The 26,392-nt window shown below is 53.3% G+C and overlaps 1 protein-coding gene across 3 annotated transcripts; it reads left to right on the plus strand.

Moving 5' to 3' along the window:
* The first annotated feature begins 866 nt into the window (after nt 1-866).
* TEF (TEF transcription factor, PAR bZIP family member) lies at nt 867-25,870 on the plus strand. Of its 3 annotated transcripts, none has more exons than XM_058309192.2 (4): nt 867-1,130; nt 13,526-13,840; nt 21,026-21,246; nt 22,393-25,870. In XM_058309192.2, exons 1-4 carry the CDS (start codon nt 1,064-1,066, stop codon nt 22,606-22,608), a joined length of 819 nt encoding a protein of 272 aa, XP_058165175.1. In that variant the 5' UTR covers nt 867-1,063; the 3' UTR covers nt 22,609-25,870. The 3 variants fall into 3 exon arrangements, with proteins under 3 accessions (XP_058165175.1, XP_004484209.1, XP_004484207.1); XM_004484152.5 differs by lacking the exon at nt 867-1,130 and adding an exon at nt 9,620-9,874; XM_004484150.5 differs by lacking the exon at nt 867-1,130 and adding an exon at nt 10,106-10,381.
* The last annotated feature ends 522 nt before the right edge of the window (nt 25,871-26,392 follow it).

A 26,392-nucleotide genomic window follows, 5' to 3' on the forward strand; every position in this document is an offset into this window, starting at 1 on the left:
AGCTGCACAGCTTGTCCAGGGTCCCTCAGCAGGTGGGGCAGAGTCAAGAACCTGACGTGCCCGGGCTGAGGCTGGCTTGTCTCTAAGGTTGGTCTTTGGAAGATGGCAGCGTAGAGAACCTTGGCTTCACCCATGGGTTCAAGTGGCCTGGGGACTACAGAGGCCAGACAGTGTCTGGTGGGAGGGTAAACAGTCACCAGGACAAGGGTGAAGTAATGCCTCCTCCAGGCAGGCCTGAGCCAGGTCGGCCGAGCTGCCTTGCTCCCAGGGCTGCCTACCCTGCCTGCCCTCCCAGCAAGGCACCTGCCTCTTCTCCCCTCTCCCTGAAAGGGCAAAGCACCCCAGGCTGCGGGCTTCAGGCTTTCCTGGGGAGCACAGGCCCTGCAGATGGTCTGAAGCCCTGATGACACCACCTGGATACCCATGTGCCTTGCAGCGCACGTGTGCATGGCATGCACGCCTCGGCATCAAAACATGCCAACGCCCTGGGAGCTCGCGAGCTCGCGGAGGAGTGCACGGGGGCCACAGAGGTGCCTGGAGGTATCCTCTGTGCTGAGCGCCCCCCCTTCTTGCTGGTGTCTCTGGACCCCGCCCAGGACGGCTTGGAGACCGGGCCGCCCTCCTGCCCGCGTTGTGCGGGGCTTGCTCGCTGTGGCGCGGAGCCTGCTCGCGGAGCTCACCTGGCAGGCCCCGGTCCTGGCTGCCAGCCTGGGCGAGAACTTCCCTTTGCAAAGTTAGATAACAGCCGGCTGCCAGCGCCAGAGATTGGCGCGGCCGCTCCACGTGCCGCCGCCGGCGCCGGGCCAGCGCGCCGGGCCTGGCCGCGGGCAGGGAAGGCAGGGGAAGGCCTGGCGGCGGCCGGGGCTGGCAGGGGGCCGAGCCGGGGGTGGCCGGGCGGGCCGCGGCCGGGGCTGCCCATTGGCTGCCTCGGGCGCCCGCCCCGCCCGTCTCGAGCCCGCAGCTCCCCAGCCAGCCGCTGCCTCTCCTGCTGCTTCCAAACTCCGGGAGCAAGCACCTCCTGCCGGGCTGGTCCAGCTGTGACCGGAGCGGAGCGGCCCCTGCCATGGACATGCCTGAGGTCCTCAAGTCTCTGCTGGAACACTCTCTGCCTTGGCCAGAGAAGGGGACAGGTAGGAGGAGCAGGGTGGATGGTCTTGCCTGGCTGCCCAAGTGCCCTAGGGCCAGGGCAGGTGTGGCCAGGTGAGGGAGGGTGCCCGGCAGGGGTCTGCTGGTTGCTGTCCCCTTCCCCAGCAGCAGGAAGGCCTGGGTGCAGAGAGGGATGGGGGAAGGCTGTGGGGGCCACACCAACTCGGGGGCTGCCCCTGGGGCTATGGGGCCTGGGAAGCCGTGGTCGGCCTGTGGCCAGTGACAGGTGCCGCGCTTACCTGGGCCGGGGGCTGGACCTGAGGGCCCTGCAGAAAGGCTCTGGCTGGATGCTCACTGCTTACTAAGCTCCCTCCTCTGGGTGCGTGCGGGGGGTGGGCAGGGCAGAGATGGGGACTGGCCATTTGGACGGGCTGCTGCTGTCTGGGGAAGAGGCCCTTCTCGGTGCGCGGGCTCGGGCGCCTGCTGGCTGGAGGGCTGCGCTCCGGCTGGGAGGAGGGCTGTTATGTAACAGGACCACAGCCTCGGAGCGCCGCGTTCCTAGGAAACCGCAGGCAAACACGGCGGCGGGAGAGCGGAGGAGGCGTGGACCGGGAGGCGGCCTGCGCGCCAGGAGCCTCCCAGGTCCTGCAGGGGCAACCCCAGGCCACGGTTAGCTTTGCGGAGAGTCGGGGACCAGGCTGCTCCCTGTACCCCGTCCTGGCGAATATTCTTCCAGACCTGTTCAGTTCCCAGCTGTCAGGGGCTCTCGCTGCTCCAGGTCCTCACTGCTCCGAGCCCAAGCCAAGCGCACCAAGGCGCCCGGCTGCCCTCAGCCGCTGGAGTCTGGAGCCCCGGGGGCCCCCTCCGGGACCCGATCTCAAGCCTCTGCCTCATCCTGCTGTGCTGGCACCTGACACCTTTCATCCCGCATTGCGTTGTCCTGCAGGACCCGCCTCTGAGGGACTGGCAGCCCACTTGCCCAGACTTTGGCGCCTGAGGACAGGCCGCGCAGCCCCCACCCTCCCTCTCACTCCATGGGGAGCCAGGCTGGGGCAGTTTGTGTTCAATGAGGGGCACAGCAGGCTCTGCTCTGCAGCAACCACTTTGCCTGAGGGAGGAGTGGCTCTCAGAGCTCAGGGCAGGGCCCCGGGAGCCCCTCACGTAGCTTTGGGTGCAGGCTCTCGAGGGCACCTCTTGGTTTTGAGTGCTGGGCAGTCCAGGCCACCCTCCGAGGTGGCTTCGTAGAAGGTGCTCCTGTGCCCCAGCTGCTCAGCTGGAGAAGCCCCTCTTCAAGTCATCCCTACAGATGAGACCCCAGCTGGACGGCCCTGTGGGTGGGTGAAGCTGAAGGCTGTCCAAAAGCTAGAGGTGGGGGGCTCCCTCGGGTCCCAGCACCCAGAGTAGGCACAGCCCCTCCGACACCTGCCCCCAGGGCTTCCCAGGAGCTCCCCGCCTGTGCACAGGGAGGGTGCAGAGCCTGTACTCTGCAGAGCCAGCCTCCAGCTGAGCAGGGAAGGGCTCTTGGGGGCCACTTGGACGAGGACAGCAAGGCCTCTGAAGTGTGGCAGCAGCTGCTGGCCACTGGCACTCCTGCTGGGCTGCAGAGCCTGTGGATGGCAGAGCGGGTGCCCGGTGCTTAGGGGCTTGTCCAAGGTCATGGGCTGTGGATTAGCTGACCGGCGGCTGGCTGGGTCAGAGGGGCGTGGCGTCTCCTGCTGGTCAGAGGCAGGGGGTCCCGCAGGACAGACAGACACCTGCAGCCACCTGGGTAGACGACAGGAAGGTGGGAAGAGCACCCCACCAAGACCCTATTCACGTAACTGCTTCCCCAGCCACCTGCAGTTACCACTTTTCTGAAGCTTCTTGGTTTTCCAAACCTTTATTAAAAAAAAAAAAAGCTACCTGGAAAGCAGAATGCTGGGTGAAAAGGGCACACGTACCGCCGGAACCAGCATTTCCTGCATGGTGCAGTCATGGAGCTCGTGCTTACAAAATCTTGTTGAAGCAGCTTCTCTCCCCATTTCCTACTCTGACTTTGTACCTCACGGGAGAAAACGAGAGGTGGTCGGTTGCCCCTGAGTAGACAGTGGTGCCCTCAGGATCCCCGGCCCTTTCCCCCCGACACTGGGAGGGCAGGGGGTGGGTTTCTCTTTGGGAGGCCCAGGACTTGTTTACAAACTCTTCCACTTTCTCTTCTCTCTCCAGCCCGATGACTGTGCTTCAGCCCAGTTAGGTCAAGTGCACAGCCTATCTTGGCTCCAGTGTGAGGGAGTTTCAGAGCACAGCTGTGCCGGGTGTAGGACACTCCAGGTGTGGCCCCATGAGCCTCGGATCTCCCTGCATGCTCTTAGTTTCTAGTTCAAAGACGATCCCGTAGACCTGACCTTGGGGCCCTGGCCCTCTTGATGCCCCCGCCCTCTGGCCCAGGCTGTGCAGCCTTCTCTGCCTCTTTCTGGTTCCTAACAAGGCTGACCAGGCCAGAGCCTCCCTTGGTTATAATGGCCCCCCAGCTGCCCCTCACCCCGGCCCACCAGCTTGCCCAACCTCACTGTGCCAGCCAAAGGGTGAGCTTGTCCCGCCAGTCCTGACTCAGTTTCCCCTCTGTGTTTCTGGGCCCGGGACCCTAAGGGCAACTCTTCCTGCCTCTGCTTCTGCCCTTTCTCCTGAGGAGCCTCTTCCAAGAGCTGGCTCTGTTCCAGACTGTTCACTCCGACCCCATCTCTCACTCCTTTCTCCTCCAGCTTCTGGGGAGGCCCCACTTCTGCACAGCACCTCAGCTCCTCACCCCCACCCCTCCCTCACCCCGCGGGGCCTTGCTGCGCTCAGGGGCTGCCTACCCTCCTCCTTCTGCCTGCCAGGCCACTCAGGCCTCCTTTTCTGGAAGCTGGGTAGCAGGTAAACACCCTCATGGGTTGAGCTTTCAGCTGGGCTGGCAGGCTCCCCACCTGGGGGTGCCCCTAACCCAGAGTCACTTTGGAGCCCATTTTGGAGACAGCACAGGGTTTAGAGTTGTTGACAGGGAGTGAATCCCAAGCCTGCCGCTCACTGGTCATGTCTCCTTGCCATGCCGCTCCCTCTCTGCAGCTCTCATCTGTAAAAAGGGGTAAGAGAATACCTGTGGATTAAATGAGTTATTTCATGTGAAGCGTTTGCAAACTGTGAAGTGCCACACTGTTTTCTCTATGGAAGGCAAAGAGCAGCTTGGTCAGGCATTACGCTCCCTCCAACTATACCTCATTTACCACCTGAACCCCATTCCCTTCTTCCTCCTTCTCCTTGACAGAACCGAGATATCACAAGTTTGTGTGTACATGTGTGTGTGCACACACAGGGCTGTCTCCTTGGAAACGTGCACCAAGGCTCCTAGGGGCATGGTGCCACTAGCCCTGTTCCAAACAGGACAGCCCAGACAAGCTGGCCAGAGTGAGGCCTGTGCAGCAGCCAGCAGGACCTTGGGGGCCTGGGGCAGAGACAGGGTTACAAACAGGAGGGGGCCCAGCCTTTCCCCTCAGTGGGCTGCGCGGAGGGACTCAGTGCAGATGGGGCTGTCCTGAGCTGGGCCTCAGTGACTCACGGGGCTCCTCCTCTCCCAGCCTGGGGGAGCCAGAGCGAAACTGAACCTGCGAAGTTTGCGCTCAGGGAAGAGGAAGGCAGGGTCCTTTATGCACTGGACATGTTAGCTCCTGTAATTCCCACTGCAACTTCTCAATTTGTATCTCCCCTGTTGTTCTGGCGAGAAAATGAACTCAAACTGCCCACCCTCAGGGCCGTTGCAAGGTCCCGGCCTCTCTTTCGTTGCCTCCAGCTTTAGAAACCCAGAGCCTCTTGGTTACCTCTCCCCCCAACGCCATGGTCAGAGAAATGTGAGAAAAGCTCATTCTCACCAAGTGCCAAAAACTGATGACAGTTCCCAGGACTGCCCATCTCTCAGTGCCTCGCACTTTCTCAGGCCTGCCCCGGTGGCTAAAGGACCGGAGCGGAGTCCACACCGCTGCTTCTCAAGCACCAGCCGGGAACTGTGCAGTGCTTCCGCGACGCTCTAGGAGACGGCCTTGCGAGGGAAGCACGAGTATCTCTTCGGTGGAGGAGGAGAGCAGACCCGGAAAGGCCACACAGTTGCCAGAGGGTTCCTACCCAGCCCCGCCCATCTCCAGGCTCGTCCCTCCACGAGGTTTCCACCTTCAGTCACCCAGGAGGTCGACACTGGCTTCCTGAGAGTTGGCTCTGCCTGTGGGGGGCACGCCATACGCAGGGCACAGTCCCTGCTCGCCTGGCATCTGTGTCTAGTGCAAAGAGACAGACAAGGGAATTGCTTTTGGGCTGAGGGAACAGCACCTGCAAAGGCCCTGAGGCAGGGAAGACTGAGGGTGTTTGAGGAGTAAAAGGCCACTGGGGCTGCAGGAGGAGAGCAGGAGGGAGGGAAGAGGAGAGGCTGGAGAGATCAGCAAGGTGAAAGCTGCAGGGACCTAAGGCCACACCGAAGGGTGAGGCTGTCCTCTCCCTGCCTGTGAGGCCCTGCCTACCCCCACTGTTCTTGGGGAAGGGGCAGGTGAGGAGGAACCAGGTCTCACCAGAATAATCCAATAGGGAGTAATAATACTAAGAGTTCATTTTAATCGTGCCAAGTGCTGGTCCCAGCACTGTACCAGAACTGATACCTTTACTTCTGACACCGAGGCACAGAGAGGTCACGTAACTTGCCCAAGGTCACACAGGAAGTAGTAGAAGCAGAAATCAGACCTGGATGGTCGGCTCCTCCCACTGCACCACCAACATGACTTTGACTAGAGAAATGTGGCTGTCAGGCGGTGGCTGTTGGGACACGGTGGAGGCTGGAGGTAAGGACACCTCTCTGGAAATGGCACGTACGGGGCAGCTCTCAGTCTGTAACCTGAACCCTGCGAGTGGACAAAATATAAGTCAAGCAGGAAACTAGCACTCCTGAGAGGCCTGAAGAGATGGGCAAGATTTCATAGAGCCTCCACCCTCCACTTTTCCCTGGGAATGCACTGAGACCAAGTATGCGGGCTAGAGAGGAGGCCCCTGCTGGCAAGGCTAGCGCTGGGGGCCCTGCCTTCGGGACGGCTCATGTTTGTTACTCCAGGTTCAGTTGTGTCTCAAGCACAGAGGCTGTTGGTTAATGTTCCCAAGCCTCCGTGTGTGTAACTTGGCTCTGAGGGGTTGTGTGAACCCTCCCACCAGTACCACCAACAAATATTTACTGACTTAGTCCCCTGAACAAAGCACTGCGCTCTCCTGCATTTTGTATTGGTGAGAGACACAGACAACCGGGCTTTGTTAGCACTCTTTGAAAGCCTTGTCGTCGTCCTGCTCTTACACACACTAGGCTCACAGCCCCTTTTTCAGTAAGTCAGAAGACCAAGGGGTACCGTCCTACCAAGTGCTGAATAGATGGCCAAAGAGATCATTATGGGGTAGCTGGCCACAAGCACCCTCCTGGAGTTTTGGCTCTCCGAGCTACAAGTTTAAGTAATCACAAACCAAAATGGCATGAGAGCACAATGAGAGACACTTGTTCTGCATGTGTGCAGTTGGGTTCAGTCCTTAACTTGGGTTGGCTAGCGGATTTCTGGACCATTAAAGAAAAGAATTTTAAGCCATCCCAGCCCTGGAACATGGACATTTCACAGTCTGTCTCTGCTCTGGCTTAGACTCACGAGCCCACCCTCAGGCCCACAGCCTGCCCCAGCACAGCCTGCATGCAACCTGCTCCTTGCTAGGTGGGCGCTTGGCATCGCTTGTCGCAGATAATCCGCACAACCCTGTGTGGAGTGAGCGCTCTCATCTCAGTTTCCAAGAGGGGAATGACTGACACTTAGACATAAGTGGTTTGCCTAAGGTCACTGGCAGGTCAGTGGCTGAAGGGAGCTGCACCCAGGCCTGCCTCCCAACCCACACAGACACCCCTGCCCCAGGACCCATGCTTCTCTCAAGAAGTCGCTTCACTGAAAACCTATTACTGAAGAATACCAAGGTACCACTTCATACCTTTAAAGTCAAAACCACGTTATGACTTGTTCTTTTTGTGGAGTTTATTTCTTTGTAGGACTCACAACCTCTATGGCAATTAGCGAACTGCTCCTTGTGGAGTTTATTCCTCCACTCAGCAAAGGGGCAGGGTCACTCTCTTATTCCCACTTGGCTGATGGGAGACCTGGGACGAGCTCTGGGGCTCTCATCAGGTCAGCTGGAGAATGGCTTTGGCGTTCTCGACTATGACATCGGCAATAGTATGCAATTAAGCACGAGAGAGCAGGTTTGTGATGGTCCTGCAGTACTTCTAACACACCATTTACCCTTTGGTTATGGGGGGTGGGGGGAACATGACTACCACCCTTTCTGGGGAGTGTACATGAACAGAGAACAGAATTAAAACCAAAGTTTAAAGCCCTAACCAACTTCAACACATCCCCTGGCACCACATGCCTGTTAGGTTAGCTGCTCAGGCTGGGTGATGGGTGGAGTAGGCATTACCCCTTTTGGGTAACTGTAGCTTTAAAAAGAAATCTAGAACACTTCCTAACTCATTCTACAAGGCCAGCATTGCCCTGATACCACAGCCAGATAAAAACATTACAAGAAAAGGAAATTACAGGCTGATTTCCCTTATGAAGATACATGTCAAACTCCTCAACAAAATATTGGCAAATCCAATCCAACAGCACATTGAGAGGATTATACATCATGACCAAGTGGGATTTATCCCAGGAATGCAAGGGTGGCTCAATGTAAGAAAATCGATCAGTGTAATACACCACATTAATAGAATGAGGGGGAGAAAACAAAAATCTTGATGTCCTTTTAATATATTCCACCTTTGTCTTAATCAAATCTCCTAACTTTCCACTGTTACGTTGTCATGAATTGTGCTCTGATACTGTGAAATTTTATTTCATTTTTCAATAATATACATATACATTTAACTCTAATTCGGCAAGTCTTTCCACGGCCAAACTCGCCACGTTTTAAAAGCCTTCATAAATTATCTTAATTTCCCTAGAATGTCCTTTGAAAATTTTTTCTAAAACCCTTTAGATAGGCTTGTAAAGATTCCTTAGTTTAACCATATACAGAATTCACATGAACACAATTTTGCAACACAGCAGGTTTTCTGTACACAATTTAAAGTTCCCCCTAAATTGAGAGTGCTCTAGGGAGGCACTGTGCTAGCTTTGGGGATAATGGCTACACCTATGGAATTGCACCCCTCACAGTTCTATTGAAATTATGAAAGCTTCTCTTCGTTGCAGGTTTGCCATGGTGCTTTCACATGCATTGGCTCCTGCACCCTCCTGGAAGCATCATAAGGTAGATCCTGCCCTATCCCCATTAGATACATAAGGAAAAGGAGGCCTGGAGAGCTGAAGCCATTGGCCAGAGGTATCAGTCACTGAGGGAGTGCAGTCTAATTAGTGTCACAGGCAGAACTTGAATTTCGGAGTCAGACTCCATCACTGGGCACCTAACGCCTAGTCTCTTCCAACCTCTTGCTTTCCCGAGCAGCTCAGCTACCCAACTTCTTTTTCCTCCTAAATTCCCAGCAAAATTCGACTGCATCAGCTGGACAGTTTTCAGCTAGCTGGGTGTTGGCCTCGAGACATCTACCCCAGGAACCAAAGGCGGCCATTCCACCAGTCCCTCAGCTCCTCCCACCAGAGGGCGATGAGCCACTGCAGGGACACGAGATAAACAAGGCAAAGTCCCTGCCCTCCGAGAGTTTGAGGGAAAGTCTAGCATTGTTTGGATTTAAGAGTAGGATAGGCGCAGCTTCCTAGATGTCCTCCCTTTTGTGTACCCTTTCACATTTTGCCTTACATTTTTACAGGTTTTCTAAGGAACCCCCAGGGAGTTGTTTGCATTTTGAGAGAGAGAGCGGTTCTCGCCTACAAAATGTGTAATTGGTATCAGTGTAATTTTTGTTTGTTTGTTTTAGTTCAAGGAAGGGAAAGACCGAAAGAACAGAATTTCAGAGCTGTTGAGGATTTAGAGATAACCTAACTCCGCCCCCTTAGGGATGAGGCAACAGGCTCCAGGGTAACAACTGGACTTTCCCAAGGTCACAAGCTGGTCAGTGGGGGGGCCGAAGCGTGTACCCGAGCCCTGGGTCAGGGCAGGGCCCTCTCCCGCCTCCCCGGGGCCTTGAGAACGCTCCTTCCACGCTGCTGTTTATCTGGCCGCCACGCGTGCACCAGAACCCCGAGATCAGCGTGCAGCCCGACACCCGCGTCCCGCGACCGCCAAGCGGGCCCGGCCGCGGCGGCCCTGCCCTCAGCCAACCCCAGGGGCGCGAGGGAGGAGGGGAACGGGCCGGCCTTGGCATCCCTGTCCCCGGTCTCGGGGCAGAGTCCCCGGAACAGAAAAGCCCGCCCCTGCCTTCCCCGCCTCAGGCCCGCACGTGCAGCGCCTCGTGCTGGAGCCGGGCCCCTCCCCCGCCCCCCATTGGCTGCTCGCTCTCCTTCCCCTCTGAGCCCCCCCCCCCGCGACTCCACTCTGCTGCGGCTCCACGTGACCCACGGGGGGCCGGCCCGCAGCCCGGGCGGCTGTCTGATTGGTTCCCCGTCCGGCCTGCGCGCGCTCAATCCCGCCGCCCCTGAGCTGCGCGCCCGAAGGCCGCGAGGTTGGCCTGACAGGGAAAGTAAACAGGCTGCGGTTGTCTAGGAGGGAGCGGGGGTGATGAAGAGGACGGCGAAGGCGAAACTGCTCGTAAAGGGGAAGGGGCTACCGCCCAGGAAGGCCTATGACACACACTCCAGCCGCCGCCAATCAGGTGACACTGGCGGGCGGGGCGGGGTCTCGGTGTCTCTCCTCACCTGGCCGCGCACGTGTCTCGCTTAACCCCCGGCTGCCCAACCAATCACGGCCCCGAAGGCCGTGCCCGCCCCTCTTCCAAGAGGGGCCAATCCAAAGCCACGACTCGGGGACGCCGGCCTCGCCTCATGAATAATTAATGCCTCAGAGCCGGTCCGCAGGCGGGGCGTGGATGGAGGGAGGCGGGGGTGCCGCTGGGCGCCTGCGCAGTAGCCGCCCGCGTCGGCAGCTGCGGCGGGTCGCGCGGCTCCGGCCCATCTCGGGGGGCGGGCGGGGGAGGCGAGGCGCGCAAGCGGAGCGCGGGGCACGATGTCCGACGCGGGCGGCGGGAAGAAGCCGCCTGTGGAGTCGCAGGCCGGACCAGGCCCGGGACCGGGGCGCGCAGCTGGGGATAGGGGCCTGCCGGGCTCCTTCCCGCTGGTCCTGAAGAAGCTGATGGAAAACCCCCCGCGCGAGGCGCGCCTCGGTGAGGGACTGGGGTGTGTGTGTGTGGGGGGGGGGGTGTCCGCTCGTGCCTGGGGGCGGGGCTTCTGCGGGGGCGGGGCCTCGCGGGGGCGGGGCTGGGAGGTCGGAAGTCGGGCTGAAGTGGTCCAGCCGAGGAGGCCCGGGCCGGGGGTGGGCAGGGATAAGAAGGGGCCTGAGGGCGAGGCGAGGGGCTTGGAAGAGGTCTGGGGGAGAGCGGATGGGTTTGATGGAGGTTAGCGGGGAAGGGTCGCTCGGAGGGGGCGCGACCTGTAGAGGTGACCCGCGCTGGTGGGAGGTCCCAGGCAACTAGTTACCTGACGTTCCAGGGCGCCTTCTCCGGGAATGCCTGCATCAGAATCACTTGGGTTGCCGGTTTGGGGGGGGGGGGGATGCTGGTCCCTGGGCCCCACCCTTCTGACTGGGTTCCTGGGACAAGAGTCAGCATTTTAACCAGCACCCCACGCCCCTCTCATCCCCTCCCCCGTGATTCCAAAGTCCGCTGAAGTTTGAGAAGCGCTTGTGTACTGAGGTGGATTGTCTTTGTATATGGGTAGCCCCCCTGTCTGTGAGGAGGGCCGAGTCTTCATTCCCGTATGTGAGCCTCCCCAGCTACAAGGTACACGCTGGACATTTTCTGGAAATGTGTCTCAGGGCTACTCTGAGGGGTGGAGTGGGGGAGGGTGGTACAGGGATGAGGGTGGCAGAATGAAGCCCCTGAGGCCCTTCCCCAGGTTGTTTGGGGCTGCCCCTAGTAGACTTTGGGGTCACACTGGTCGGGTGAGCCACTTTATCTTATTTCCTAGGCCACAAAAATCCCCAGGGCACACGTGGAAAGCAGGTTTGGCCTTGTTTCTTGGCCTGGGGATGTGAGGTTCAGGGAGCAGTAGGAGTGCCGCCTATTGTGGAGTTTGGGGTACATTAAGGTATGCTTCATTCTGAGACCTTTGAATTTCCAAGGACCATGAGTGTGGTCCAGGGATTTGGGATGGGATAAGCCTCTGAATTGCCTCTCCTGGGGAACTGGTTTTCTCTTTAAAAATGCCATTTCTCTTCCAATCCTGGGAGTATTCTGAGCCTCCCATCCCCGTGGCTGTCACTGTTGGGTTATAAATAGCTTTGACACATCAGGTGAGGCCAGGCTCTCTCATTCTGTTTCTGGACCTCATGTGCACAAATCCTTTAGTTTGTCTTTGAGGTGATGGTTTGTTTCACATCTGGGGCTGAGGTAGGCCATGCGCCCAGGTGTACACACCTGGCAGGTTCTGGTCAAGATGACCAGCTGATAACATCCATAAGATAACCCTCCCCTGTATTCTGCATCTGATTTCATTTAGTCTTCCACAACTATCTTTAGGGCATTACCCCCACTTCCCAGATGAGAAAAGCTGAGGCTCAGAAGGTGAGGATGCTTCCCCAGGGTCCACAACTAGGCCTTACAACACTCAGAAGGGTGCTCTTTCAGCTGTATCACGCTGACAACCACTGCCCTTTATCACCCCTTAGAACCTAAAGCTCCACTTTACCAAGAAACTCTGGTTTAAAGTACCCTTATTTGCTTAGGCCAGGCAAAACCGGGGGGCTAATTGTTGCTTGTCCTTCAGTATAGCTGCTTTTCTCCTACCTCCTTTGATCCCAAGTGACCCCACCTAAACTGGGTCACAGTCAGTTTTGAACAGAATGTAGAGTCAAAGACCTCAGGGAAGGAGGACAGGAAGGCCAGCTGGCCTACCTGCCCATCAAGGCTTGGCTCTCTTACCTCCCACTTGGTTTCCATCCAAAACCTGGTACCGAAAGGAATTGCAGGAATTCAGGTTAATTTATATTAAGCCATTGCCAAGTTCTGTTTGTCAGACTTCTACCTTCTTAACTCACTGGGTGTGCCCATTTTTGTTGGACCAACAGGTTGCTTTTTTTTGGCTGTGATATAGAGGTCTATGTGTGACCAGTTTATTTGCATTGTAATCATATTTGATTTCTCCTTTTCACTTCAGAATCCAGAGTTCAAAGTTGTCTCCCTCAATTTTGAAAACTCATTATAAACTTGGCATGATTTTATCTCCCACTCTCCTGATTAGTCTCCCTGTCACTTGGATTTCCTTCCAACCTATTTATTTCTTGACTTTCTTTCTTAATTGCTTTCTTCTGTATCCACTTGTGTGACTTTTTGACTGAGATAGTTAGGTGGGATCCCACTCATTGTTGAGTTATGCTTTGAATGAGAGCAGTCTTTCTTCAGCTTCTCCCCTCCTTCCTCTCAGAATTCCTGCCTACAGTCTTTTCTGCTGATTCAGGGATAGAGGTCTCTAGAGATGGTTACTGGAAGGAAAGGTTCTGAAAAGACAGCTCCAAGCTCTCTCTAGTTAAGCAACCTGAAGGAAATCTGCAAGTCCAGCCTTCATTCCTGCAAGATACACATTTTCCCACGTTCTGCTGGTCCTGGCCCTGTGCTGGTCCCAAGATCTAGAAAGGAACAAGCATGGCCCCTGTCTCAGCGAATGCCCAGTAGTACCAGATGCCTACCAGTACCAGGCACTCTCTGAGGCACTTTGAAATGCTCTCTCCTCTTCACAGAAGAGACAGCTTTATCCTTATTCACAATGGGGGACACTGAGGCTCAGAAACTCAGAGAGGTTGAATAACTTGGCTAAGGTCACACAGCACACAGGAAGTGGGTGGCAGAGCTAGGATTCAAGCTCTAGGCAGGTTGCTATGGAGAAGTATTACTGGAGGAGACGGGGAAAAAGACAAAAATTCTTGGCCTAAGAATCTCAACCCTTTCCCTGTTGATATCAGGAAGGGTCAGAAACTCCATTTCCTTCCTTGTACCCTTGCTTTTGCAGATACTAATCCCACAGCCCCTTCTGAATTAGCCCTGGGGCGGGGACTGTCTCAGACCTCAGAGTCCATGGTGTGCCGTCAGGTAATCCCAGGCATGGGTGAAGGCATGATGCCACCTTTCCAGGAGACTAGCCGGGCCTGGTTCAAGCACCAGGTGATAAGGGCAGAACAGAGTGAGTTCTTAAAATGCATGGGATGGAAGGAGGACCCCTAGCAGGATGGGCCAGCCCTGTGCAGCTCACTGCTCACTTCTTGGGATTGAGTTACCTTCTGGTGTGGTATCTCATCATGGATTTTGTATCTGCAGATAAAGAAAAGGGGAAGGAAAAACTGGAGGAGGACGAGGCCGCGGCGGCCAGCACCATGGCTGTCTCAGCCTCCCTGATGCCACCCATCTGGGACAAGACCATCCCATATGATGGTGAGTCTTTCCACCTGGAATACATGGACCTGGACGAGTTCCTGCTGGAGAACGGCATCCCTGCCAGCCCCACCCACCTGGCCCAGAATCTGCTGTTGCCTGTGGCCGAGCTGGAAGGGAAGGAGTCGGCCAGCTCCTCCACCGCATCGCCACCGTCCTCCTCCACTGTCTTTCAGCTCTCCGAAACCGTGTCCAGCACAGGTTAGTGACGGGCAGGGCCACCTGCTAGTATTCACCCAGGGGAGTCTGGCTTCCCACCGAGGTTTGCTTTTATCCACACACCCAGGGAGCTCCTTCTCCCAGGGGAGGTCCAGTGGGCTTGCCCTGTGCAGAAACTGGCTGCTGCCCACCCTTCAGCACAGTCCCCTGACACTGTAGATGAAATAGTAGCCACAAGAGCGGCAGTCAAAGCCTCTCTCTGGGTTGGTGTGCTGCAGGGAGTCAGTAGGGTGGGACCCATCCCATCTGAGGCTTTGCGGCGTAGAAATCTCATTCTGTGTTTCCTTGAGGCTGCTCTTTACTCCCACATGCACTTTGTGCAGATTAGTAGAAATCTCAGGCAACAACAATAATAATAATAGCAAGTAAGATTTATTTAGCACTTAACTTTGTGCAAGCACTAACATGGAGTCTTCACAAGAACCTTACTTACAAAATTGGTACTTTTTTTTTTAGTTGTTTTTTTTACACAAATCAATTTTATTGGTACATATTAATATAGTGTACAGTTCATCCGAAGTGTACAAATAGGGAAGCAGACTTGGCCCAATGGATAGGGCATCTGCCTACCACATGGGAGGTCTGCAGTTCAAACCCCAGGCCTCCTTGACCCGTGTGGAGCTGGCCCACATGCAGTGCTGATGCACACAAGGAGTGCCCTGGCATGCAGGGGTGTCCCCCACGTAGGGGAACCCCACATGCAAGGAGTGCGCCCTGTAAGGAGAGCCGCCCAGCATGAAAGAAAGTGTAGCCTGCCCAAGAATGGTGCCGCACACACGGAGAGCTGACACAGCAAGATGACGCAACGAAAAGAAACACAGATTCCCAGTGCTGCTGATAAGGATAGAAGCGGTCACAGAAGAAAACACAGTGAATGGACAGAGAGCAGACAACTGGGGGAGGAGGGGAGAGAAATAAAAAAAAAACCCTGTACAGACAGTGGTATTTGGTATAATCACATGGTTGTGCATTCATCACTTCAGTCATTATTAGAGCATTTTCATTATTTCAATAATAATAACAAAAAACAGACAAATAAGAAAATTCTTCATCTCCCAAAAAGATTGGTACTATTATTCCCATTTTTTAGTGAGGAAATTGAGGCACAGAGAAGTTAACTTGTCCAAGGTCACATAGCTGGTAGGTCATAGAGGCAGCACTTGAACCCAGGATGCCTGACACTGTAGGCCAGTACTACGCAGGCCCCGATGTGAAGAAGGCATTCCCGCAGTCTGGCCAGGATGAGCACCATCCTCAGGGTCTTCCTTCATCTGCTGCTTTTTCTCTTACCTCTGAGGGTCGGTTGGTTGGTTGATTTTCATATCCCTTGGACATGAACCTACCAAAGGGGGCTCTGCAAAGCTTTCTACAGGCTCAGAGGCAGACAGGCCGCTGGCTACTGGGAAGGACCCCGAGGACGGTGTGGAACACCCAGGAATGCTTGTGCCTATTTCTTTTTTTTTTAACTTTATTGTGAAAAAATTCCCAAATTCAGAAGTAAGAGAATACTATAATGTACTTCCAGGTAGCCATGGGCCAGCTTCAACTCATCACCACTCTTCTTTTTTTTTTTTTTTTAGATTTATTTACTTATTTATTTCTCTCCCCTTCCCATCCCCGCCCTGGTTGTCTGTCTCTGTGTCTATTTGCTGCATCATCTTCTTTGTCCACTTCTGTTGTCAGCAGCACGGGAATCTGTGTTTCTTTTTGTTGTGTCATCTTGTGTCAGCTCTCCGTGTGTGCGGCGCCATTCCTGGGCAGGCTGAACTTTCTTTCACGCTGGGCGGCTCTCCTTATGGGGTGCACTCCTTGTGTGCAGGGCTCCCCTACGCAGGGGACACCCCTGTGTGGCAGGGCACTCCTTGCGCGCATCAGCACTGCGCATGGGCCTGCTCCACACGGGTCAAGGAGGCCCAGGGTTTGAACCACGCACCTCCCATGTGGTAGACGGATGCCCTAACCACTGGGCCAAGTCCGCTTCCCTCATCACCACTCTTGTTTTCTGTTCCCCTCCCATTGCTCCACCAGATTGTTCTCTATCAAAGCCTGAACACTATACCAATCCATCCATAAATATTTCAATATGTATCTAAAATATAAGGGTTCTTTATTTAAAAACCTAAAAAAAATACTCATTTTTCTTCCAAACTTGACAGTAAACCCATTAGCACCTAAATTTTCATGGTTGTCTCCTGAATGTTTCTGTTGTATAGTTGGTTTGACGCAGCATCTAAACAAGGCCTATACATTACATTTGGTTGATAATTCTCATACATCTCTTGTAATGTATAGGCTCCCCTTTCCTCTTTTTTTCTTCACATTTTATTTGTTGAAGGAACCAAATCATTTGTTGTACAGTTTTCCACCTGCTGGATTTTTCTGACTGTATCCCTAGAGTGCCGTTTCACCTGTTCCTCTGCCCTTGTCCTTGGTTGGTTTTTCTGAACACTGACAGATTGAGAGGCTTCAGCTGATTCTGGTAGAATTCTCATTTGAAGGCAGCTTATTTCTCTAGGGCTCAGTTGCCCTAGAAGGCTGATTCCACATGTGGGTAGGGGGAGGAGCTGGCATGGAGCCCCCACCTTGTACCTCAGAGCACCTAGGTGGCATCTGCCTTTGATTTTGTTTTTAAATAAACCTTCTTAGTTGAAGTACAAAAAAGTACTTATGTAGTTCGTCTTAGTTAACTATGACCTGTCTTAACTATGTAGTTCAATGGGCCTTCACAAAGTGCACCCACCCTCATAGCTACCAAAGCAGGAGCTAGAGCACTGCTGGCCTCCCACAAGCCCCCAGTGACCCCGCCCTGTCACTCCTCTAAGGTTGTCACTTACTTCCATCTCCCAAGATCAGTTTTATTCATAGTTGAGCTCTCTATGAAGAGAATTGTATATTTTGGCTTCTTTTTCATTTTTAACTGTTATAAATTATTTTTATTTTTATTTATTTTTTAAAGATTTTATTTATTTCTCTCCCTTCCCCCCCCCCAGTTGTCTGTTCTCTGTGTCTATTCACTGCGTGTTTTTTCTTTGTCCGCTTCTGTTGTCAGCGGCACGGGAATCTGTATTTCTTTTTGTTGCATCATCTTGTGTCAGCTCTCTGTGTGCACGGCGCCATTCCTGGGCAGGCTGCACTTTCTTTTGCGCTGGGCGGCTCTCCTTATGGGGTGCACTCCTTGCGAGTGGGGCTCCCCTACGCGGGGGACACCCCTGCGTGGCTCGGCACTCCTTGCGCGCATCAGCACTGCACATGGCCAGCTCCACACGGGTCAAGGAGGCCCGGGGTTTGAACTGCGGACCTCCCATGTGGTAGACGGACGCCCTAACCACTGGGCCAAGTCCGCCGCCCCCTATAAATTATTTTTAATGTTGTTTCTTACATGTATAGCTTTCTCTAGCTAGCTTTATACTATATCTGTAAGTTATGTGGGCATCAGAATCTCTAGAGAATATACCTATGGCATACTGTCTTGACAGAAAATATCACAGTACAGGTGAAGTAAGATTTATATTGAGGAATTGTACACAGGGTAGAAATCAAAGTAGAATTCCTCCTCTTGGGTTTTCAGTTCCTTCTATAAAAAATACATAATGTGTATTCTTTGGTGGCTGGCTTCTCTCACTCAAATTTGTGAGAATCATCCATGCTGTTGACTGTAGCGGTAGTTTATTTTTTTTTAATTTTTTTTGTCTTTATTTTTTTAATGTTACACTCAAAAAATATGAGGTTCCCATATACCCCCCACCCCCCTCACCCCACTCCTCCCCCCATAACAACAACCTCCTCCATCATCATGAGACATTCATTGCACTTGGTGAATACATCTCTGAGCACTGCTGTACCTCATGGTCAATGGTCCACACCATAGCCCACACTCTCCCACAGTCCACCCAGTGGGCCATCGGAGGACATACAATGTCCAATAACTGTCCCTGCAGCACCACCCAGGACAACTCCAACCCCCAAAAATGCCCCCACATCATATCTCTTCCTCCCACTCCCTACCCCCAGCAGTCACCATGGCCACTTTATCCACACCAATGCCACATTTTCTTCTATTACTAATCACAATAGTTCATGAACAGAATATCAGTAAGTCCACTCTAATCCATACTCTATTCCTCCTTCCTATGGACCTTAGAATGGTTGTGTCCACTCCACATCTATATCAAGAGGGGGCTTAGATTCCACATGGATGCTGGATGCAATTCACCTGCTTTCAGTTGTAGACACTCTTGGCTCCCTGGTATGGTGGTTGACCTTCTTCATCTCCATGTTAGCTGAGTGGGTTAAGTCCAACAAGACTTGCAACTTGTAGGAGTTGCAAGTCTGTTGAGGCTCAGGGCCTGGCTATCACACGTCAGTCCAGAGATTCAGGTCCCCTGGGTATACACTAAACCCCGGCACTAACTACAGATCCAGTAAAAGTAACAGGAGAGGCTTGTGGACAAAGATCACATCTGAGTCCAGCTCCATCACACAGAAACACAAACTCCAAAGTAGGGCCAACTGACATGGCACTGAACTCCATCTTGTAGCAGTAGTTTATTCATGTTCTTCGCTGCATAGTATTCCATTGTATGAACATAACCACCGTTTGTCCATTTTCCCCTCAGTGGACATGTGGGGGTGTTCCTCATTTGGGCCTGTTTTGAGGAGGACTGCCATAAACATTTGTGGGCAGTTCTGTTGGGCATTTATCTGGAGGTAGAAGAGCTGGATCATTGACTGTGCCTATAGCCAGCTTTTGTAGATGCTGCCAAATGGGGCACAGGTGGCTGTTGGTTTATACCCCCACCAGTAGAGGATGGGAGTTCTAGTTGTCAACCTTGGAGTTTAATTTTTACATCCTTTGTAATGGGGGATCTCAGAAAAGAATGTTTAGGCTAATTATCAACAGATCTATTAGCTTTCCCTCCCCCACTCCTTCCTTCTCTTGCAGAGTAATTTTATTTTTATATATATATATATATGTTTTATACACTTTATTTTTTTTAAGATTTATTTCTTTCCCCTTCCCACCCCTTCCCCTCCCCCTGCCCCGTCTGCTCTCTCTCTCTCCATTCGTTGTGTGTTCTTCTGTGCCTGCTTGTATTCTTCTCTGCGGCACCAGGAATCTGTGTCTCTTTTTGTTGTGTCATCTTGCTGTGTCAGCTCTTGGTGTGTGCAGCACCACTCCTGGGTAGGCTGCAGTTTTTTTGCACTGGGCGGCTCTCCTTACGGGGCACACTCCTTGCATGTGGGGCTCCCCTATGTGGGGGACACTCCTGCATAGCACAGCACTCCTTGCACACATCAGCACTGCTTGTGAGCCAGCTCATCACACGGGTCAGGAGGCCCTGGATTTGAAGCTTGGACCTCCCATGTGGTAGGTGGACGCTCTATCCATTGAGCCAAATCCGCTTCCCCCAAGCCTCTTTTTAATGCACTCTATATAAATTGTCCCCTTTTGTTCCTGGACTTTCTCTTGTCCTATTCCTGAAACTTAGCCTCATCTTTGCTTGTTTTACTGCCAAAGGGCACCCAGATGATTGCACTTGAAGCAGCTTTTCCCTGAGGAGGCTGTTCACCTTGTAGGGATGGGCTTGGCAGCCCCCCGTCCCTTCAGTTCCCACATTGGCCCCTATCAGAGAGTGTCATGCCCTTCTCTGACACTCAGATCTCTTTGAAACAAACCCCCACTAAGAAGACACAACAAGCTTATGTTCACCATGCCATTAAAGCCTAAGCCTGATCATGTCCCACCTCTGCTCAGAACCTACTGGTAGCTTCCCATCACCAGAAAAAGTCCAAATCAGCAACATTATTGACAATTTAAATCAGATAATTTTTTGTTGGGGGAGGGAAGGGGCTGTGAATTGTGAAATGTTTAGCAGCACTCACCCACTAGATGCCAGTAGCACCCCCTCCAGTCCTGACATGGGCAGATGTCCCTTGCAAGGCAAAACAGTTATCTGTTGAGAACCACTGCTTTATTATGATTAAAGACCCTACGTTATTTGTTTACACCCCTTCCACTGCTCCCCTCTTGTTCATGGAAACATAACTGCCTGGCTGTTCCTTGAACATACCTACCTCTGGGACTTGGCACTTGATGCTCACTCTTTCTGTAATGTTCTTCCTCCACATATGCACATGGTATCTGACAGTTTTAATGTAAACATTTGTTTAATCTTTTAGGAGGTACTGGGGAATGAACCCAGGACTTTTACATGTGAAGTATGTGCACAACCACTGAGCTACACCCACTCCACTAATTTTATTTTTTTTCATGTCAGTCTTCCCCACTGGAATAACATCCATGAAGACAGAAACTTTTTACATTTTTTGTTTTGTTCACTGCTTTATCTTCACCAGCACAGTACCTTGCATATAGTAGGTGTTCAATAAATATCTGTTGACTGAATAATTATTTTGTGTACTCTCATCAGTAACATTGGCTAAGTAAGCCAAAGGTGTGTGTTTGTTTTTAAATAACTCTTTGTCTCTCACATCTTGGAATGCTGAACGTGGCTTTAATCCAATGCTCCTTCAAGGATGGCAGCCAGGTGGGGTGGGGAAGATTCAGAGTCAGCTAGACCTGGATTCAAATTTTAGTTCAGTCACTTGCCATCATTGTGAGTGAGCCTGGGAAAGCCATTTCATCATCTGAGCCTTAGTCTCCTCATCTGTAAAACAGGGTTAACACCCATCTCCCTTTCACAGTTGTCCTGAGACTAAATTAGCACAGTGACTGATTGTTCAGGTACTCAAAAATGGAAGCCATTTTGCTCATTCATCTGGGTCCCTAACCCATCAGAGTTCATAGAAAGATTCAACTGTTTCTCATTACTTGAGAACTTGAAACCACAGTAAGTTAAGGGGGTATAATGATTTAGTGTTTTGTTTAACATTTGCGGGAGGACAATTGAAGATCTTGTCTTTTTTTGAGGTTTTCTGTTCCCTTTTGAGCATTCTGCTCCTACAGGAGAGAAAAGAATTCTTTCCATGTTCGCATTGAGTGGATCTTGTGTGCCAGTTTGGCTTGGGGGTCAGTGCTGCTGTTTTCCTTCCCTCTAAGTGGCTGCGGTTTGTGTGGCCTTGAGAATCAAGCAAATTGAGTCTCCCTTGTGGGTCTCCTTTGTCTTGTGGGCTGTTTCAAGACCATCTGCCTTCCGTGTCTTTCAGAATCCTCCCTGGAAAAGGAGAGGGAGACACCCAGTCCTATCGATCCCAGCTGTGTGGAGGTGGACGTGAACTTCAACCCTGACCCTGCCGACCTGGTCCTCTCCAGCGTGCCAGGCGGGGAGCTCTTCAACCCTCGGAAGCACAAGTTTGCGGAGGAGGACCTGAAGCCCCAGCCCATGATCAAAAAGGCCAAGAAGGTCTTTGTCCCCGATGAGCAGAAGGTAACCTGGTCTCCTTTATGGGCAAAGATGCAAGGCTTGCCCGAGAGCCTGGGGGCTGTCTGTCCTCTCGTTTGATTTTATCTGGAGGACCTTCCCTCCTTGTGGACACCATTTAGAAAGACGCGCGTTCAGTGCATGCAGCCAAATCCTGCATCAGTTTGTAAGAAACAAAGGGAGTCAGGTGGGGTTTTTCTTGTTCCTTGCCGGGGCCACCAGCTGTGCTGGTGCTTCTGCTGTGCTGGCTTCAGCCCAGCCATCAGATGGGAGAGCTCACTGGTCCACAGGAACTGGGATTGAACAAGTCCTCATTTTGAAGGACAAAAGATGGCTTGTGTGTGGTCGTCCCCAGGGAGGAGCAAGCAGCTCTGAAGCTGAGGGTTCTGGAGGAGCATGGCGGGAGGGGGAAGCGGTTACATCATTTTATTCACAGGGAAGAACTTTTTATTCAAGCACTAAAGTCAGACAGTCCTGGGTTCAAATCCCTCCTTGCCACCTATGACCTTGCCTCAGTTTCCTCATTTGTAAAATGGGAATACCCATATCGCCTCTCAGGATGTTCCCAAGACTTTAATAATAGCTGTGATTATGGAAGACATTTATATGGCACTTACTGTAGAGTGGGCATTGTTGCAAGCATTTTATATAAATTAAATCATTTAGTTCTCAAACAACCCAAGGACGTAATTACTCTGATTATCCCCTTTGTAAAGATAAGGGGACCCCAGACATTGTGAGGTTAAGGAACTCAACATGGTTCCATGGCTTGTAAGTGTGAGAGCCAAGATTTAAACTTGGGACTGATTAGAGTCCAGGCCCTTTCCTGGTACCAACACACCTGAGGGGGCCAGGTAGACAGCATGGCATGCCCAGCACCTCACAGCAGGCTCCCAGGAAATGGGGTTTCCCTCCCTCCACCAAGGGTCCCACCCAAGGGCTTTGATTCTCACCCCACCTCCCCAGGGCAAGGGCCACGCCCCTGTGTGCCTTGGTACATGCCGGCTCCTCCTCAGGGTCCCAGCTTCAGTTCTGACCACATCAGATGAGTTCAGAGGGGATGTGGGGGATTGCTGGGGGAGGGGTGGGAGGGGGACTTGGGGGCCCCTCATGGGGAAAGATGCAAGACCTACAGAGGACACTTCCCTGCAGGATGAGAAGTACTGGACAAGACGCAAGAAAAACAACGTTGCAGCCAAACGGTCGCGGGATGCCCGGCGCCTAAAGGAGAACCAGATCACCATCCGGGCAGCCTTCCTGGAGAAAGAGAACACAGCCCTGCGGACGGAGGTGGCCGAGCTGCGCAAGGAAGTGGGCAAGTGCAAGACCATCGTATCCAAGTATGAGACCAAGTACGGGCCCTTGTAACCCGTGCCCCCTGCCTGGGAGGGGCGCTGCCTGCACCTCAGACCTCTGCCTGGGGGCTCCTTGAAACCCCACATATGTGTGGAGACTAATGACCGTCATCGGCCAATGGCGACACACCTGCTCCAGGAGCGTTCACGTCTAAGCTTCATTATAACACAGCCAGAGCACGTGGGACCTCCCTGGGGGCAGCCTCCTCACTGGCAGAGAATGCGGAGAATCCATGGAGACGGTGGACCAGCCTGAGTTCCTCTTCTTGGATGTCCCACTTGACTCAGAAGGGGACCTCTGGAGCCAGATCTCTCCTTTCAAAGGACGCTCAGGCTTTCCTCGGCTCTCCTCCTCCTCCAGCCAGGGCTGCCTCTGCAGAATGTGTCCTGACCATCATGGCTCTTGCGTCTTCTCAGGTGGCGGGGTGCGTTTCCAGGTGGGGTGTGTCTGTCATTCACCTCACCCTCCCCAGAAAGCTGTTGAGACAGATGTCCATTGCTCATCTTCCTTGGAAGCAGAAAGACACCAGTCTGTAAGGTGGCAGGCTTCAGGAGCGGGTTTGCTACATAGCCTGGGAAGGGCTTGGGGTCTGGGGCCTGCAGCAGAAGCACACCCAATCGTTGTTTTCACTTGTGGCTTTGAGGCCTAAGGTCTGGAAGCTGGAGGAAGTGCTGATGATTCTGCATTTCACCTGTCGTGGACAGGAGTCTCCTGGCCCCTGGTCTCTGAGCTCTGGGGAGCCATGCAGAGCAAGGCCTGCTGATTTCCTCTCTCCAGGTCCCTGGTGAGGCCACCGGAGTCTCTTGTTTTCCCACCAGGCTGGGCCTCTGGGCCTGCTGTTTCTTTTAACCCAGTAGCCAATCTGACTTTGGACTGAAAGGAAAACTCCCCTTATCTTGGAAGCTTTAACTTCCTGGAACCCAGGATACAGCTTCCACATGGTGTTTGCCTCCACAGTCCACCAACACTGTGGGCACAGGAGCTGGGCAGGCTTTCGTGAGAAGCGCCTGTATTTTTCTTGCTCTGCTCACTGATGTGGCCAGGACAGAATCCATCTCCCTGAAGGTAGACAAGGGCTGCTCACTTCTTGCTTCAGAGTCTCTCTACCTGTGCCAGCAGGGCAGCTGAGTAGAGTTGTTGAGGTCGCAGCACAGCTCTTAGGGGACCACCAGCATTGGTCCCAGGAGACGTGGTCCCCCATACAAGTCCAGCCATGGTGCAGAGAGCTTCTCGCAGCGCTGGCTTCCTCTGCGTCTCGGCCACTTCTTTCTCATGTCTGGCCAGACTCGACCTCTTTCTCTGCCCAGAAGATTCTTGGAGGAAATTCATGGAACCTTCTTCCCTTTTTGGTCAGTGGGGCACCCTCAAGGTGGGTGTATCTGCTCAGGGCAGGCAGCCTGTGGTGAAGAGGAGTTGGAGGCAGTGGGTGCACTGGCACACTTACCACTGGCTTTATTTAAAGTGCTGGCTCAGAGGCCTGGCTGACCTCTAAAGACTTTTTATAAACACAGATGTTAAGACCAGGGGGAGCCATCCACGGGCCGAGGATGCACCCCACGGGCCGAGGACTGCACCCCAGGGGCCTGTCTCTCTCGGGGACTTGACCGGGGTCCCTGATCCCACCCCGCTCCCAGACCCTGACTTTTACTATGTGGCTTATTAAAACCATGTACACACTTCTCTCTATTGTAACCACAGACAGGGCAGTTGCATCCAGCATGTCAGTGTCCTGCCCTGGGCAGCTTGCCCACCTGGGCACTCTCCCTCTGGCCTGGCAGCTCCTCTGGAGGGCAGAGCTCTCATTTTGTTGGTGGTGGAAGAGCCTCATGCTTAAAAGCTCTTCGTTTTCTTTGGCCAGAAAGTGTATGGTGTGTGCTTCTCAGTTTGTTTATTTTTTTAAGGTGGACACTTAAATCTGTGGATGGTGTCCATGTTCCGACCCCAGTGGGAGGGAGGACAGCCTGATGTCTCCCTCTCTGTCCCATCTTCTGCCTGTTCGGTGTCCCCCTCCCCTTTTCTGCCCAGGCGGTGGGTGGTTCCTTCTCAGAGTGCTGACTTGGAAAGACTGTGGCTGCTGGACTCTCTTAGAGAGCCCCTTGAGCCAGGAGCCTGGCAAGGACAGGAAGGAGATGTCTGCAGTGGCTGACGTTTTGGGGAAAAGGAGTGCTCAGGTAAGCTTGTCTCCTTCCCTGGCCCAAGAGTCAAGTCCTTGAGCAGGAAAGAGTTGGTGCCTGCTCAGTTTCCATCCCAGAGGGGAGAGGACACTTGATTCCCTCCTGGACCCATTCTGTCTTGGGCTTGATAAGGACTGAGGTTCCTGTGCTCAGATTTTTGACATCTTCCATTAAGCTGACTTAATGGCTTTCCGTGGTTGGAGGTGGGCTAGGAAGTGCCATCTACTTCCTACACGGCCTGTCTTCAGCTTCCTGGCAGCCTCATTGCAACCTCAGAACAGACAAATCATGAATGAGCTAGAATGTTGCAAGGATATGCATTAATAAATGTATATCCAGGTGTATATTTATCTGTCTAAATAAAAGACCTTTATCTACAGCACACTTTGCAGACAGGCAGCAGCCTTACAGAGAGCCCGGGTAGCGTAACCTGGGCTGAGGGAAGGGGTTTGCCTGAGGTTGGGGAAGACACTTGGCAGTGAACCTTAACTCTGGGTAAGCATCACCCTGCTGAGAGGGGCTGCTGTGGCCTGGGCAGGCAGCTCCTCGGTCCTCGGGCCCAAAGCAGGGCGGCAGGGGTGGGAGGCAGGGGGGGAAGGCCCCTTGTGCTGACCTCCCACCTGGGCCCTGGGAGCTGTGCTCCTTGTAATACAGGGCTGAGGGGCCCCTGGTTTTCACTGCAAAGCCCCACCCAAGAGCGCCTTTAACATCTGTTAATTTAGTGCAATAAATTTTTCTAGGAAATGGCAAAGACGACTTCCAGGTGGATATTGCTGTCTTAATGGAGTTGGGGATGTCAGAACACCACTTGGTTTTATTTTTCTAAGTGCATGTGATGTGTTGGAGCGAATGGGGCTCTGTCCTCCCCTGGGAGTGGGCGTTCCAGCAGGGTCCTCTCTCCTTTACCTTTGAGGAGATGGGGGGGGGGGCAAGGAGGAGCGCTCTCCCTCCTGGCTGGAGAGGGCAGAGAGGGACTAGCCCATTAGCTTGCTGCGCGTGTGTGCGAGTGAGTGTCGCTGCTGGTGGGCTGAAGTGACGTGGTGGGGGGAGCCGGGAATGGAGCCTTTTCAAAGCAAAATAAAATATTTTGAGACGAGAAATTGGGGGCTGTCTTTTTTCTGCCTCCAATGTTTCCTTTCTCTGAATCTCATTAGAACCCCCAAGCCTGCATTCCCAGCAGAGGACCTTTGACCAGGTCACCGGACCCCTCGATGGTCAGTTGGAGTCAGTTCTGCTTGCCCTTTTTGCAGCTTGTTGCGGAAGGACAAGTGAGCTTAGGCAAAGGCAGTTTGAACAAATAAAAGTGCTGTGCAACTGGTTTCAAGACTGAAAGCAGGGAGACTGATGTGGCTCAACCACCTGGACTCCCGTCTCTCATATAGACGGTCCAGGGTTCAATGCCCAGGGCCTCCTTATGAGGGCAAGCTGGCCCACACAGCAAGCTGGCCCACGCGGGAATATCGCCCCGTGCAGGAGTGCCGGCCGACGCAGAGAGCTGGCACAGCAAGATGATGCAACAAGAGACAGAGAGAAAATAAGGTGTAGCAGAACAGGAATTGAGGTGGCGCAGGAGAGTGAATCGCTTCTCTCCCACTCTGGAAGGTCCCAGGATCAGTTCCAGG

This window comes from Dasypus novemcinctus, chromosome 12, assembly GCF_030445035.2.
Source record: "Dasypus novemcinctus isolate mDasNov1 chromosome 12, mDasNov1.1.hap2, whole genome shotgun sequence".
Classification (NCBI taxonomy): domain Eukaryota; kingdom Metazoa; phylum Chordata; class Mammalia; order Cingulata; family Dasypodidae; genus Dasypus; species Dasypus novemcinctus.